The sequence below is a fragment of the Tupaia chinensis genome, unplaced genomic scaffold (assembly GCF_000334495.1).
Source record: "Tupaia chinensis unplaced genomic scaffold, TupChi_1.0 Scaffold146687_1, whole genome shotgun sequence".
NCBI lineage: Eukaryota > Metazoa > Chordata > Mammalia > Scandentia > Tupaiidae > Tupaia > Tupaia belangeri.
The window spans coordinates 4,793,700-4,807,862 of NW_006206544.1; the positions used below are offsets into that span (position 1 = coordinate 4,793,700).

At 39.6% G+C, this 14,163-nt stretch overlaps 1 protein-coding gene across 1 annotated transcript in view; it reads right to left on the minus strand.

Moving 5' to 3' along the window:
• Positions 1-1,226: 1,226 nt before the first annotated feature.
• DBT (dihydrolipoamide branched chain transacylase E2) overlaps positions 1,227-14,163 on the minus strand; it is a 41,005-nt gene continuing 28,068 nt past the window's right edge. The window contains exons 8-11 of the mRNA XM_006169029.3: positions 10,854-10,931; positions 8,113-8,304; positions 7,889-7,960; positions 1,227-1,857 (exon numbers count right to left, since the gene is read on the minus strand). Of these exons, the coding sequence (XP_006169091.1) occupies positions 1,690-1,857; positions 7,889-7,960; positions 8,113-8,304; positions 10,854-10,931 (510 nt within the window). The 3' untranslated portion in view covers positions 1,227-1,689. The remainder of the gene's footprint in view (positions 1,858-7,888; positions 7,961-8,112; positions 8,305-10,853; positions 10,932-14,163) is intronic.

Genomic DNA, 14,163 nt, shown 5'->3' on the forward strand with positions numbered 1-14,163 from the left:
TTATTTTCATTTTGAAAAGAAAGACATCAGATCCTTTTTTCTAACTTTCTTCTGTTCAGACTTTCGCTTGAACAACTAATTTTGGCATACAGTATTCAACTAGGCAATAATAGAATAACTAGCATTTCTGAACTCACATCAAAATGTTGGATTCTATTTATCTTTACATTATTTTTTTCTTTATTTTTCTTCTCTTTATTTATTGCCACAGGGCATGTGTGCACCCAAAGAGAGAAGAGAGAAAGCCCTTGATAGAGCGTGGTCACACTGCAATCTTTTTTTCTCCATTTCTCCATCTCATCAGGATTTTAGGCATGCATGTACAGGCACTTGTGTTTTTCAGATCACCGGGCCAGGACCCAGAGTGGTGGTCATGTGCGATCTAGTTCCCTCAGTACTAAACCACTGCACTATGGGGCGGCCCTCATCTTGATGTTATTTCTGATTTAAATGGACCTTCAACAGAATGATCACTATGAAACCTTCACTTTTGTGTTAAAATTTATTACTTTATTTGTATTTTCGTAATTACTCATTAGACTTATAGCTCTCCTCATGTTTTTGTTCCTACTCAGATATGGAGATTAGAATAGACCTTAGATTATCTTAGTCTATTTTTTTAGCTGAAGATCAAGAAAGTTAAAAGGCAGTGGACTTCTCAATACAAAAAAAAGTCAGTCAGTGGCTGCTACACTTAAAAGTACCTTCCTTACACAAAGCAAGTTTGCAAAGGTGAAGTTTTTATTCTCCCCCAGAACACCAAAGATTACCAAAATTGTAAAAGCACATCCCATTTAAACAAATAATTTTAACAACCCTATTGGTTTTAAAACTACAACTAGGGATTTTTAAGGTCAAGTTATAATTTTCCCTTTTAAAAGATGTTAATTTACATAAGACATTTACAGATATCTCTACACAGCATGAGAATAAACTCGTGGATATCTTAAAAGTATAATTGCACTTATTTTATGTAATAATTAGCATATTGCAGGGAAATGGAAAATATTTTTGCATATAAATTCCTTTGCCCCTATTAAGTATAATTAAAAAAAATAATTAAGAATCAGAAAAAAAGAAACCAAGCAAATACTGTATATATATGACTATCTTTCTTTTTTTTTAAAGATCTTTGTCATAGGGTGCATATGCTTGCTGGGGAGAGACAGAGACAGAGAAAGGAGAAGGGAGCAATCAACCCCCCAGGGAGGATGGCCATGCTGCAATCATTTTTCCTTTATTCTCTTTTTGGGAGTTTGGGCATGCACCCACTTATACCCAGCATGTTTTTCAAGTGCCAGGTTCAGCACTTGAATCACGCAATTGACCACATCAGATCTACTGCCTTAACCACCATCCCATCTGCTGCCCATAACTGCCTGTCTTTAATAACATTTCTGTTATTGCTCTTACCAGTTTCAATCCATTGACACAAAGACCTGAGCACCATATGAAGAAGTCACATTCTGACCTATAAAATGTGTCAGCTCTACAAGAACCCTTACACCACGATTCAATTTCAGTAAAAAGTCAAACAGAAAAGTGATAAATATTGTGCCTCAGAACATCCTTAATCATATAAGACAAATCATTTATAATACAAACTGTTAAGATGAATCTGTCCTGGCACACAGAGGCTTTACATTCTCTTTGGCAACTCAAAACAGTTTAAGAATGGCTTAACAATCTTCATTTCAGATCTAGAAGCATGAAAGCTGGGTTTTCTAAGTAGGATTTCCATAAATTAGAGAAGCGTGACATGGTAGCACCATCAATGACTCTGTGATCGGCTGACCAGCTCACATTCATGATCTGTGCCTTATATACTTCTCCTTCCTGGTTAAATCGGGGAAGGGCCTAGAAAGAAAGACAAAAACAGAGAATAAACCTATACTTGCTCAAAGCTTGAGCTCTGACAACAGTGATGTAAGATTAGACAAGAGGAAATAAAGTCATTTAAAGTAACTTTTAAAAACAATGACTCCTACTTTTTCTCATCATTCCTCAAGTTTTCAGTTTCTCCAAGGTCTTTCTTGTCCCCTGTATAATTTCTGTAATTTACCTTCATTAAATTTTACCTCAGACTTCAAATAGTTAGCAAATATTTACTGAGCACCTACTATGTGCCAGGCATTCTTTTGGCCTCTGGGAAGAGACAGACAATTAAGATAAATAAGGGTCCCTCACTGAAGGCAGTGAGGAAATAAGCCACCTGGACCCTGGAGAAAGAGACGGAGGGAAGCGTGACTGGAGCGTTGGAACAGCACAGTAGGCTGGGTAGCAGCTATGGAGAGGCAGGGGAGAGTGGTGGAGGAGGTCACAGTCAGATTGCTTCTCAATCTGTCTTTGGTAAAGAACATTAAAAACATTTCTAATTCACTGTGAGCTACAGAAAACAATTACAAAAGTACAGTGCTGGCTCTCTAGCAGTATGGTTGAAGTGTTGTGCATTGGGATCTAGATCCCATGTGGCTGATCGCGGTTGAGAGCATGGTTGAGAAACACACTGGATGCATGTGTGTGCATGCCCCAAATCCTGGTGGGATGAAGAAACGAAAGAAAAAGGACTGTGCCGTGACTATGCCCCACTGGGGAGTGCATTCTCTTTCTCTCTCTTACAAGCACATGCACCCTTTGGCTATAAAATATAATTTAAAAAATGAATTGCCAGGCCAGTGGGTGACATGGTGGTGAAGGCAATTGTATCTCACATAACTGACTATGGTTCGAGTCTCAGACTCAGTGGCTTGAAAAACACGCCTGGTGCACATAAGTGCATGCCCAAAATCCCAAAAGGAGAATCGAGAAGCACCCCATAGGAGGTGCTTTTTCACTTGCCCTCTTTCTGTCTCTCTCTGGTAAGTACATGTGCCCTAGAACAAAAATTTAAAAAGAAAAAAGGAAAAGAATAAAAAAGTGAATTGCTGGAACTTTCAGATAGCTGAACACATGGAGGCTCCTGAAGGGTGGTGCACCTAGACAGGCATGGGAGCTCTGCACCCCTCCCACATGGCTGGCTCCATGCATCTCTTCATGTACCTGCCACAACCCTAAATTTGCAACACTGTCTAAAGGCTGCACTTATCTCACCCTTGTCTACACATTCAGTCTCATCTGGTACCCCTCTTTTCACTCTGTACATCAAGCAAGTGAGACTTTCACTCCCTGAATTCCCCACTCGGGCTAGCCTGGGCCACAAGGCCTCCATATCAGCTATTTCCTTGCCTGGAATGTTGTCCTTCCTAATTGTTTCTTCTTTTGGCTAAATCATGCTCATCATTTTAGTTTCAACAGAAATATCATTTCCCCAGTGAAGCAATCCCTCATCTCTCAAATGAGGTCAGGTTCCTATCCTGGAAGAACTATGGGAAAGCACTTCACATAGTCTGAAATTCCTTGCAACCACAAGGACCCATGGAATTTCCTTCCCAAAGAAGCAGATGTTCTTAAGCAAGGCATGCACCTTCTTAGAGATAAGGAGGAGCATATGGAACATCTGAAAGTCCCCAGTTAGAAAGCTGCTTGGGGCTGGCTCCATGGCATGGTGGGTAAGGTAGCCAGTTCCCAGATGGCCAACCTCATGTTTTGAGTCCGGAACCTTGGCAGCTTAAGAAACCTGCAGGATGTGCATGTGTGTGTGCATGTCCCAAATCTCCAAAGGATGGAACCGTGGAGGAGAAGAGACTGCAACATGACCATTCCCCAAGGAGGGATGATTTTCCCTTTCTCTGTGGAGAACTTACATGCTCTTTGTCAAAATTTAAAAAAAAAAAGAAAAAAAAAAGAAAAAAAGAAAGCTGTTTGGTTTAGGAAAAAAATAAAAGTAGATTGCCAAAAAAATAACTAAAAAGATATAGAAGATGTAAGTTCCACTTCTTATTATTAATTTCAATAAATAAAATCACTCTAAAACCATTACAAAAGCTTCTTCCTAAGGCCAATTCCCCTTTTCTGTACTTATTTCCTCCTGACCTGGATACACAGTTGTGGGTAGATGTGGTCCCTGATCACTCTGAGTAGCATCAATGCAGGGTCAAGCAGGCTATTGGAACTACTTGCCCTTGGATTCTCAGTGAGACAGAAGCCATTGGAGTGTCCGGGCTGAATGGCCATTTGCAGAAAGGGGGAGACTATGGGAAGAGCAGGTTTGAAGGTGGGGAGTTGGTAAGGAAAGGAGAAGTTTGTTTTTGGACATGTTAAATTCCAGATGTCTATTAGACATCTAAGCTAGATATAAGAATTTGGAGTTCTAAAGAGAGGTCTAGTTTGGAGACATAACCCTGGGAGTCACCAGCATATAAACAGCATTTGGAGCCTTGACACCAGATCAGATAAAGGAAAGGGTCAGAACTGCGTCCTGGGGTAGCCAATGTTCAGAGACTGGGATATGAGGAGGTACAGGCAAAAGAGACCTAGAGGGGATAGGCATTGAGACCGGAGGAAAACCAGACTAGCAAGGTATTCTGCAAGTCAAATTGAAGAAAGTTTTCCAAGGAGGTGGGAATAAGAAACTATCTCTAGTGTAGCTAGTAGGGTAAGGAAAAGAAGAGTTGAGAACTGAATAATGAAGAGGCTTTAGTGACTTAGACAATTTTGCAATAAGGAGTTAAATATTTTATAGTGAAAGCAGAAAATAGCAAAGGGAAAATGACAAAAAGAGAGAAAGAAATTAAATACTATTTGTCCCTTACACAAAGATTATGCATTGTGATTAAGATTTATACTATAAGGACTATGCTTCACACACTGAAGGAACCATTGTAAAATGACTCTGTAAATACATATATATTGTACAGATATTTGTACACCAATGTTCAAAGTAGCTTTATTCACAATAGCCAAAAAATGGAAACAACCTAAATACTCATTGACAAGTAAATGAATAAACAAAACATGGTATTTGCACACAACAGAACATTATTTAGCCTTAAAAAGAATGAAACTCTGATACATGTACAACATGGTTGAACCTTGAAAACAATATGCTAAGTGAAATAAGCCAGATGCAAAAGGACAAATGCTGTATGAATGCACTTATATGAGAGACCTAGAATAGTGAAATTCACAGGGATGGAAAGTGAAATGGTGGTTACCAGGGCTGGGGCAAAGGAGAGCTGGTTTAATGGGTACAGAGTTTAGGTTCGGTGTATGGACAAGATCTGGAGACACATGCTGGTGATGGTTGCAAACAATGTGAATTTACAAATGTCAGTGAACCATAACTTAAAAATGATTCAAATGGTAACTTTATATTTATTTTACCACAATTATACACACACACACACACACACACAATTCAGAAGAAAATCCCTTTAAGGAAAGAGATAACAAATCTTTGTCAGTCAAGTGCCATGGTTTGGAAACTATAGAAAGCCAGAATTTTATGAGAATCAAGTGCTGGATTCTTGTTAGGAAGATAAAAGAATGATAGAGAAGTTGTTACTCACAGAACTCCAGATTTGGTAAGAATGGTGTCATGCTGTGTGTTTTTGTTTTTTCTCACTATCTCCTGTTTGTCACAAGGGAAGGCAGAACACAGGAAGAGGGGGTAATATAGAAGCTAATGTACGATAAAGCTGAAGGAAGGTACCTATGAGGGTTTTTGATGCCAATGTGTCATGACAAGTCCCAGAGATATTTAATGTGTAAACATAATAGAGAAGAAAGATTGTTTGTAAGACATGAAGAGTAAATCATGTTTGATGTGTGACAATGACATTTAATAATGGTGGACTTATTTACATAGAAATTATTTATCCCAGCAGTTCTCAACTCTGCATTACAAGGATGCCTAAACCCCATCCCTGAAAGTTCTGATTCAGCTGATACAGAGTGGGCTTGGACATAATTTATTTTTTCTTTTTTTTGTGAGAGAGATTTTTGCTATAGGGCACATACAATCATGGGAGAGACAGAGAGAGGAAGTGAGAAGTCACTCCCCTCTTCAGGGAGTATGGCCATACCATAGTTTCTTCTCCTCCATTCCCCTCTCAGTATTTTGGGTAAGCATGCACTTGCACCCAGCATGATTTAAGTGACCTGGTTTGGGACTCGAACCACAGTCAGCCATGTGGGAGTCCAGCAACTTAACCACTATGCCACCTGCTGGCCTCCATCATTTATTTTCTGATATGCATCTTGCATGAGTCTAACATATGTAGCCAGGGTTAAGAACTAATGCAACCCTTAAGCCAGCAGGTGGCATGGTAGTTAAGGATGCTGGACTCCCACATAGCTGAATGAGATTTGAGTCCTGAACCTGGGGACTTGCTTTCTTTCTTTTTTTGGGGGGAGAGATTTTCACTATAGGGCACGTGCGCTCGCCAGACAGACAGAGAGACATAGAGACAGAAAGCAAGAAATCACCCCCCCAGGGGGGATGGTGATGCCACAATCCCTTCTCCTCTATTCTCCTCTCGGGATCTTGGGCACGCACGCACACATGCCCAGCGTGAGTTTTAAGCCACCGGGTCCGGGACTTGAACCGCAGTCGACTACGTGGGAGTCCAGCGACATAGCCATTACGCTAACTGCTGGTTCCCGGGGGCTTGCTTTCTTACTTTCCCCCTCTCTCTCTGTCCTTCTCTGGTCAAATTTAATCAAATAAATAAATAAATAAATGTTAAATAAAATAATTCTTAAAAAAAGAAATAAACTGATGCAACCCTTATTCTAAATCAGTATCTCCTAAAACATAGCAACAGATCACATTAAAACCACCTGGGTCCTTCAGAATGCAAGTTCTGGCCCTGCCACAGTGGCACATGCCGCTAAGATGTCTTGCTTCACAGCTGGAACCACAAGGGAAATAGTAACAGTGATAAATAAAGTTAAAATAAAAAATAAAAGAAAGTTAAAATAATACAAATATAAAAAGCATATTATAAAATATATTTATGGATATAAATATATAAAAATTATAACATGAAAAAATATAAAAAATCATAAAATGGAAAAAAAATTTTAATTAAAAAAATTAAAATTTTTAAAAAGACAAACAAAAAATAAAAAGAAAAGAAATGCTCTACATAGTATCCCATTATGTTATAATTAACAATTTGGATTGGTTTACTATTATTCTTTGGTATTCTGAAATAAAGATATTTTGATTAGCGACAGATTGGCTATATTTGTGATAACCCATAAATACTCACACTTGTGGGGCCAGCAGGTGGCGTGGTGTTTACAGGCACTGGACTCCCACATGGCTGATCACAGTTCAAGTCCCAGACCTGACAGTTTGCTCTCTCACTTTCTCTTCCTCTCTTTCAGTCTCTCTCTAGTCACATTAAGAAATCATAATAATAAAGTTGGGACCAGCAGTTAGCGTAATGGCTATGTCGCTGGACTCTCATGTAGTCGACCGTGGTTCAAGTCCTGGACCTGGCAGCTTAAACTCACGCTGGGCGTGTTTGTGTATGTGCCCAAGGTCCTGAGAAGAGAATGGAGGAGAAGGGATTGTGGCGTGGCCATCCCCCCTGGGGGGTGATTTCTCGCTTTCTGTCTCTCTGTCTCTCTCTGTCTTTCTGGTGAGCGCACGTGCCCTATAGTGAAAACCTCTCAAAAAAAAAAAAAAGAAAGAAAAAAAGAAATAATAATAATAAAGTCAAATAAATTAATTAAGAAAATTTAAATAAAAAGACTCACACTTGTGCCATAGTTCACAATAGTTGATCCATAGAGAAATCCTCTAGATCAACAACACCTTTATTACACAAAAAAGCAGCCACTGTAATTATAGACCTAGCTCTTAGGAAGAAATAACAGACTTACTGAGCCAAATTCACAAATTCAAACCTACAAAGTGGGGTTGGGAGAGGACCTTAATGATGGTTATTCTTTTTTGTGTTTGCTTACACTCTATTTTCCAATTATTTAACACAAGTACCTTAATTGATCCAAGGGCCCCAATGGCTACTTCAGGCGGCAATATCACTGGTTTGGCATAGGAACCACCGATCTATTCAATTAGGGAAAAGAAAAAAAAAAGGAAGGGTAGAAAAATTCATCTTTCAGGAAACAAAAGGCAAGTAACATTTTATATTTTTAATTAAACATATGATCAGAAATCTTGAGTTGTGGCTTGTGAATTTGAACATGGTTACTACTCACTGATCCAATGTTGGAAAGAGTAAATGTTCCTCCTGTAAGATCAGTGGTGCTGAGCTGACCCGCAGAGCCCAATTTCTGGAGGCGGTTCAGTTCCATAGCAATCTCAAATATTGAGCAGACCTGAACATTTTTCACGTTGGGGACAATCAAACCCTGCTCAGTATCCATTGCGATCCCAATATTATGAGAAGCCTAAAAATTAAAAAAATTATATAGTAAGTCTGTTAAGCTAAATAAACTAAAGGCAAAGAACAGATCAACCTTCACTGTTTCAGTATCTTCTAAAAACATCCGCAAAAAATTGGGGCCAGCAGGTGGTGTGGTGGTTAAGGGTGCTGGACTCCCACATGGCTGACCACGGTTTAAGTCCTGGACCTGGTGGCTTGCTTTCTCAGTTTCCTTATCTCTCTCACTCTGTCCCTCTCTGTTCAAATTAAAATAGATAAATGAATAAATAAATAAAGTTAAATAATTCTTTAAAAAAAATCCACAGGTCAGAGATTGAGTGTTAACTCTGTGACCGCCTGCATAATAAACAGTTCTCCTAATCTAAAAAAAAAATCCACAAAAACAATTTTACCAGATTGGCAATGACTTAAACAATTATCAACAATTTAGAAAGAATTTTTTTGAAGTTTTTTTTTTTGAAAATAAGCCATTTCTCTACACTTAGTAGGAATGTAAGCTGGTATAGGCTTTCTGGAGAATATCTGACAATGTGTATTAATATTTCTAAGAATCTATGCTAAGGAGATGGCTGCAGAAGTATAAAGGGATACACAGGAATGTTGAGCAAACACTGTTTATAAGTCTGAGAAACTGCAAATAATCAAAACTTAATCATGAGGTCACTGGTTAAATAACTGAGAATGAGGCTATATTTATTGACAATGATGTCCATAATATAGTAAATGAAAAGGTAAGTTAATATACTTTAATTTTGATTAAGAAAAATATACATTAATTTTGTATATATGTACGTGACTATGTATATGTGTACATATGCATGTATATAAAAAATACATATTTTTACGAAGTATATATCTCTATTTTTCACAGTCTTTTTTTTTTTTTTTTTAAATAAAGTTTTGCTATGCTGCCCACACAGGCCTTGAACCTACAGTTCTCGGGACCAGCAGTTAGTGTAATGGCTATGTTGCTGGACTCCCATGTAGTTGACCGTGGTTCAAGTTCCAGACCCGGTGGCTTAAATTCATGCTCGGTGCCTGTGAGCGCGTGCCCAAGATCCCGAGAGGAGAATGGAGGAGAAGGGACTGCGGTGTGGCCATCCCTGCTGGGGAGTAATTTCTCACTTTCTGAATCTCTGTCTCTCTGTCTGTCTGGTGAGCACGTGTGCCCTGTAGCAAAAACCTCTCCAAAAAAAAAAAGAACCTACAGTTCTCCTGCTTCAGCCTCCCCAGGAGCTAGAATTATACATCATGGTATCTGGATAATTGCATATAAACTTTTTAAAGTGTATACAGTTAAAATCCTAGAAAGATGTACATCTCAACATACACACTGAGTTATCTTAGGGTAATGAGATTGAACTTAAACATGATCTTCTTGTCTCACATTATTGTGGGAAGTATCTACTTAATTAGGAAATACTATCATAAAAATTGGAACCAGCAGATGGCATAATGGTTATGCTGCTTGACTTCCACAGCCAACCGTGGTTTGAGTCCTGGACCCAGCGACTTAAATTCACACCAGGCACATTGTGCGTGCATGCCCAAGATCCAGAATGAAGAATGGAGAAGGGATTGCAGCGTGACCATTCCCCCCAGGAGGTGCTTTCTCACTTACTGTCTCACTCGCTGGTGAGTGTACACGCCCATAGCATAAAAAATCTCTCTCTCTCTAAAATAAATGAACATACACACACACACACACATACATTACAGATTGCAGTATTAGTCATATGAGAATATTTCAGAGGCGAACCCCAGAACATCAAAGCTTACTTTCTGGTTGTATGTTTCTAAAGAGAAACGTACATAAGGATCAGCCTCTCCAAAACCTCTGTCTTAATAAATTTTCACTCCAAACAGGACTGTTTGCTAAAACCAAATTTCAACTTTCATTACTTCTATCATTTAAATTATTCTTGTCCTTGAAATTCCAGGCATTCATTTTGAGGCAGCTGCTTCATTTTGAGAGTAGGGTAAGTAGGATGGTTACATAATCTACTCATAGTTATGCTTTCCCACTATTTTAAGCAGAAAACTGTAAGGGTTTAAAAATGACAATCTGCATATCTAAACAATATCATTAATTTTTTTTTTTTTTTAAGTTTTTGTCATAGGGCATGTGCGCTCGCCAGAGAGAGAGGGAAAGTGAGAAATCACCCTTCCGGGGGGGTGGGGGACTGTGGATGCACATGCCACAATCCCTTCTCCTCCATCTTTTCTCAGGATTTTGGGCATGCACGCACACATGCCTGGCATGATTTTCAAGCCACTGAGTTCAGGACTTGAACCATGCAAACAGCCATGTGCGATCTAGCACCCTAACCTCCATGTCCCCTGCTGGCCCCTCTAGTAAATACCATTATTTACCAGTAACAACATCAATAATAACAGCAAATTATAGTTAAATTTAATGTTTTACCCCCTATGTTAATTCTAGTCTAAAAAAGATCTTTATTTAAAGTACAATAGAAGCCTCTCTAATCTACATGCACATTGGTACCATCTTATACATTCATAACGAGAACATTTTCATAATACTGGGCCAACCTTGTATGTTATATTCTGGCAGTTCTCATCCACAGAAGCGTTAAGGACAGGAAACTGTAGTAATCCCAAGGAAGCAGCCTGTTTAAAAGAAAGAGAATTCAACTTTAACACTTTAAAACCAAAAGGGATGGTGGGAACCAGCAGTTAGCGTAATGGCTATGTCGCTGGACTTCCACGTAGTCAACCGCAGTTCAAGTCCCGGACCCGGTGGCTTAAAACTCATACCAGCTGTGTGCGTGCGTGCCCAAGATCCCGAGAGGAGAATGGAGAAGAGGGGATTGCGGCATGACCATCCCCCCTGAGGGGGTGATTTCTCACTTTCTGTCTCTATGTCTCTGTCTGTCTGGCGAGCGCATGTACCCAATAGCGAAAAAAAACTCTCAAAAAAAAAAAAAATCAAAAGGGACAGGGAAGTCAAAGCAATAAGAGGTATAAAAGTATGAGAAAGAGACCTCCTATTTATGCCAAGTTTAACTTCAAGCAGACATAAACCTAGGCTTATTTCTAAATGTTACCTCCAGGCAATCTGGAATTTAAGGTTATCATAATCCTTTCAAAATAAAAGACAAAGTAATCTGGGAGCTTATCAATTTCAAGGTTTTCAAAGTAACTATATGGACTGGCAAAAATTCCAAAGAAAACATCTAAATTCTTTTTTTTTTTTTTTTTTTTTTTAAATTTTTGCCACGGGGAATGTGTGCTCACTAAAGACAGAAAGAGAGAGGGAGAGAGAAAAGGCATTCCCCATGGGGGATGGTCATACCACAACCCCTTGTCCATTTCTCTATCTTGTCAAGATTCTGGGCACACATGCACATTCACCAGGTGTGTTTTTCAAGCTACTGGGCCCAGGACTCAAACAACAGGTTGGCCCATGTGAGATCCAGCTGCTTTAACCAGCAGTCCATGGAACTGGCCTGAAAATGTTAAATTCTCTCTTTTTTAAAAAAGAATGAATTATTTATTTAATTCTATTTGCTATTATTACTTTTTAATTTGACCAGAGAGAGACAGAGAGAAAGGGAAAACAAGAAAGCAAGCTGCCAGGTTCAGGACTCGAACCACGGCAGGCCTTGTGGAAAATGATTGCCTTTAACCATCATGCCATCTGCCAACCCTGAAAATGTCTAAATTCTAAGTGACTTCTTCCCTTACATGTAGTCTTAAGATTTCCATAAGAAGTAACCCTGTAGTTCAAAAATACACTTGGAGACCTGCTGGTTCAAGTTCTGGACCCAGTGACTTGAAACTCACACTGGGCGCATGTGCACATGTGCCCAAAATCCTGAGAGGAGAGTGGCGAAGAAGAGACTGAAGTATGGCCATCCCCTTAGGGGGGGTGATTTCTTGCTTTTTGTCTCTATCTCTCCAGCGAGTGTATGTGCCCTATATCAAAAATCTCTCTTAAAAAAAAAAAACACTCTGAGGGGCCAGCTGATGGTACAATGGTATTGCAATGACCTGTGATGCTGGATACACACAGGAAGGTCGGGGGTTCACATCCCAAGGCCTTCCTGTACACACTGGTGTGCATGCGTGTCTGTGATCTGGGCTAGCTGAAGCGGAGGGTGGGGAGGTTGTGGTGTGAAGACTCTGTTGAGGGTACCTGTCTCTCGATCTCTCCCTTCCTGTAACCCTCTCTTATAGAAGAAAAAAATAAACTTAAAATATATAGGAATTAAAACACGAAAAGGCAGGTAAGCTATCTCTCTGTGTAGGAAGAACACATAATAATTAGGATCTTGAAGTTTGCTGACTATTAGAGGGTAATATTCCACCTGGTGTCCTTGGCCAAGTGAAGAGCAGAGCTGGCATGAACATTTACTTCAGAGCCCGTCTCCCTGTATCGTATTTATGTCCCTCTCTGTCTTCTTCTCCCTTAAGCTCTCACCTTTTCTCTTTCCTTGTCTTAATAACATTGATTTTCTATCCATATTCAGATTTCCCTAAAATGGCATCTCTCACTTGTGTCTCCTCCATCTTTCTTTTTTCCACAAGATACAGACACGGAGAGACAGACAGTACCCCTGACACGGTCCTGACACTGTGATCTACCCCTAACCTGTAGCTGGCTCTAGGTCATGGGCATGTGTGTGCCCAGTGTACTCAAGAAGAGCTGAGAGCCTTCCCATATGGAAATGTCTCACTGAGTGTCACGTTTCCCACTGCACCATCATCTGGCCCTCCCAAAATGTTCTTGATAAGTTTCTTCCTCATTCAGGATCTAATCAATATTCACATTATATTTGGTGGTCATGCTTTGTAATAAATTTAAAAAGACAAGAAAATAAAAATGCTTAAGATTGTTCTTAAAAAATTCCTTCTCCCGGGAACCAGCAGTTAGCGTAATGGCTATGTCGCTGCACTCCCATGTAGTCGATCGTGGTTTGCGTCCCGGACCTGGTGGCTTAAAACTCACGCTGGGTGCGTGTGCGTGCGTACCCAAGATCCCGAGAGGAGAATGGAGAAGGGATTGCGGCGTGGCCATCCCCTCTGGGGGGTGATTTCTCGCTTTCTGTCTCTCTGTCTCTGTCTGGTGAGTGCACACACCCTATAGCGAAAAAACCTCTCCAAAAAAAAAAAAAATTCCTTTTCCCTACCCTCATCTAGTCTCATGAACAGTTCTTTATGCATATTTGTGTTAGTTTTTGTTTGTTGATTGGTAATCCTGACAGAAAAAAAAATCAAAGTGTTGAACTAAAGAGTTGAGGAAACTTAAATGTATATAGACCTTTTCACAGTGATTACTTTAGCTAAATTGGTTTAAGGAAGGAGATCCATGAAAGAAAAATGTAATTTACTAAAACCCAAATCATGTAAAAGAAAAAGTGAAATATATGACCATGGATTAGGGATTATTTTTCCCCTGTGTAAAACTCTGTAGTATTTTCAAATGTTCTTAAACTTATATAAAATGCTATTTCTTTTTAATTGCCAGAAGGCACCTGCACTCACCAGAGAGACAGACAGAAAAAGGGGAAGAAAGCACTCCCTAATGAGTTTTGGTCATGCTGTAATCCCTTCTCTGTTTCTCTGTTCTGTTGGGATTTGGGGCATACACACGGATGTGCTTGGCATGTTTTTCTTTCTTTTTTTTAATTAATTTTTTTTTTCTAGAGGGCATGTGTGCCTACCAGAAACAGATAGTGAGAGAGAGGGAAAGCGAGAAAGCAATCTCTATGGGTGATGGTCATACTGTATTCTCTTCTCCTCTATCTCTCCTTTTGAGATTCTGGGAATGCACATACATGCCCTGAGTCTGACACTTGAACCTTGCAGTTGGGCATACAGCCACCTTATCCACCATGCC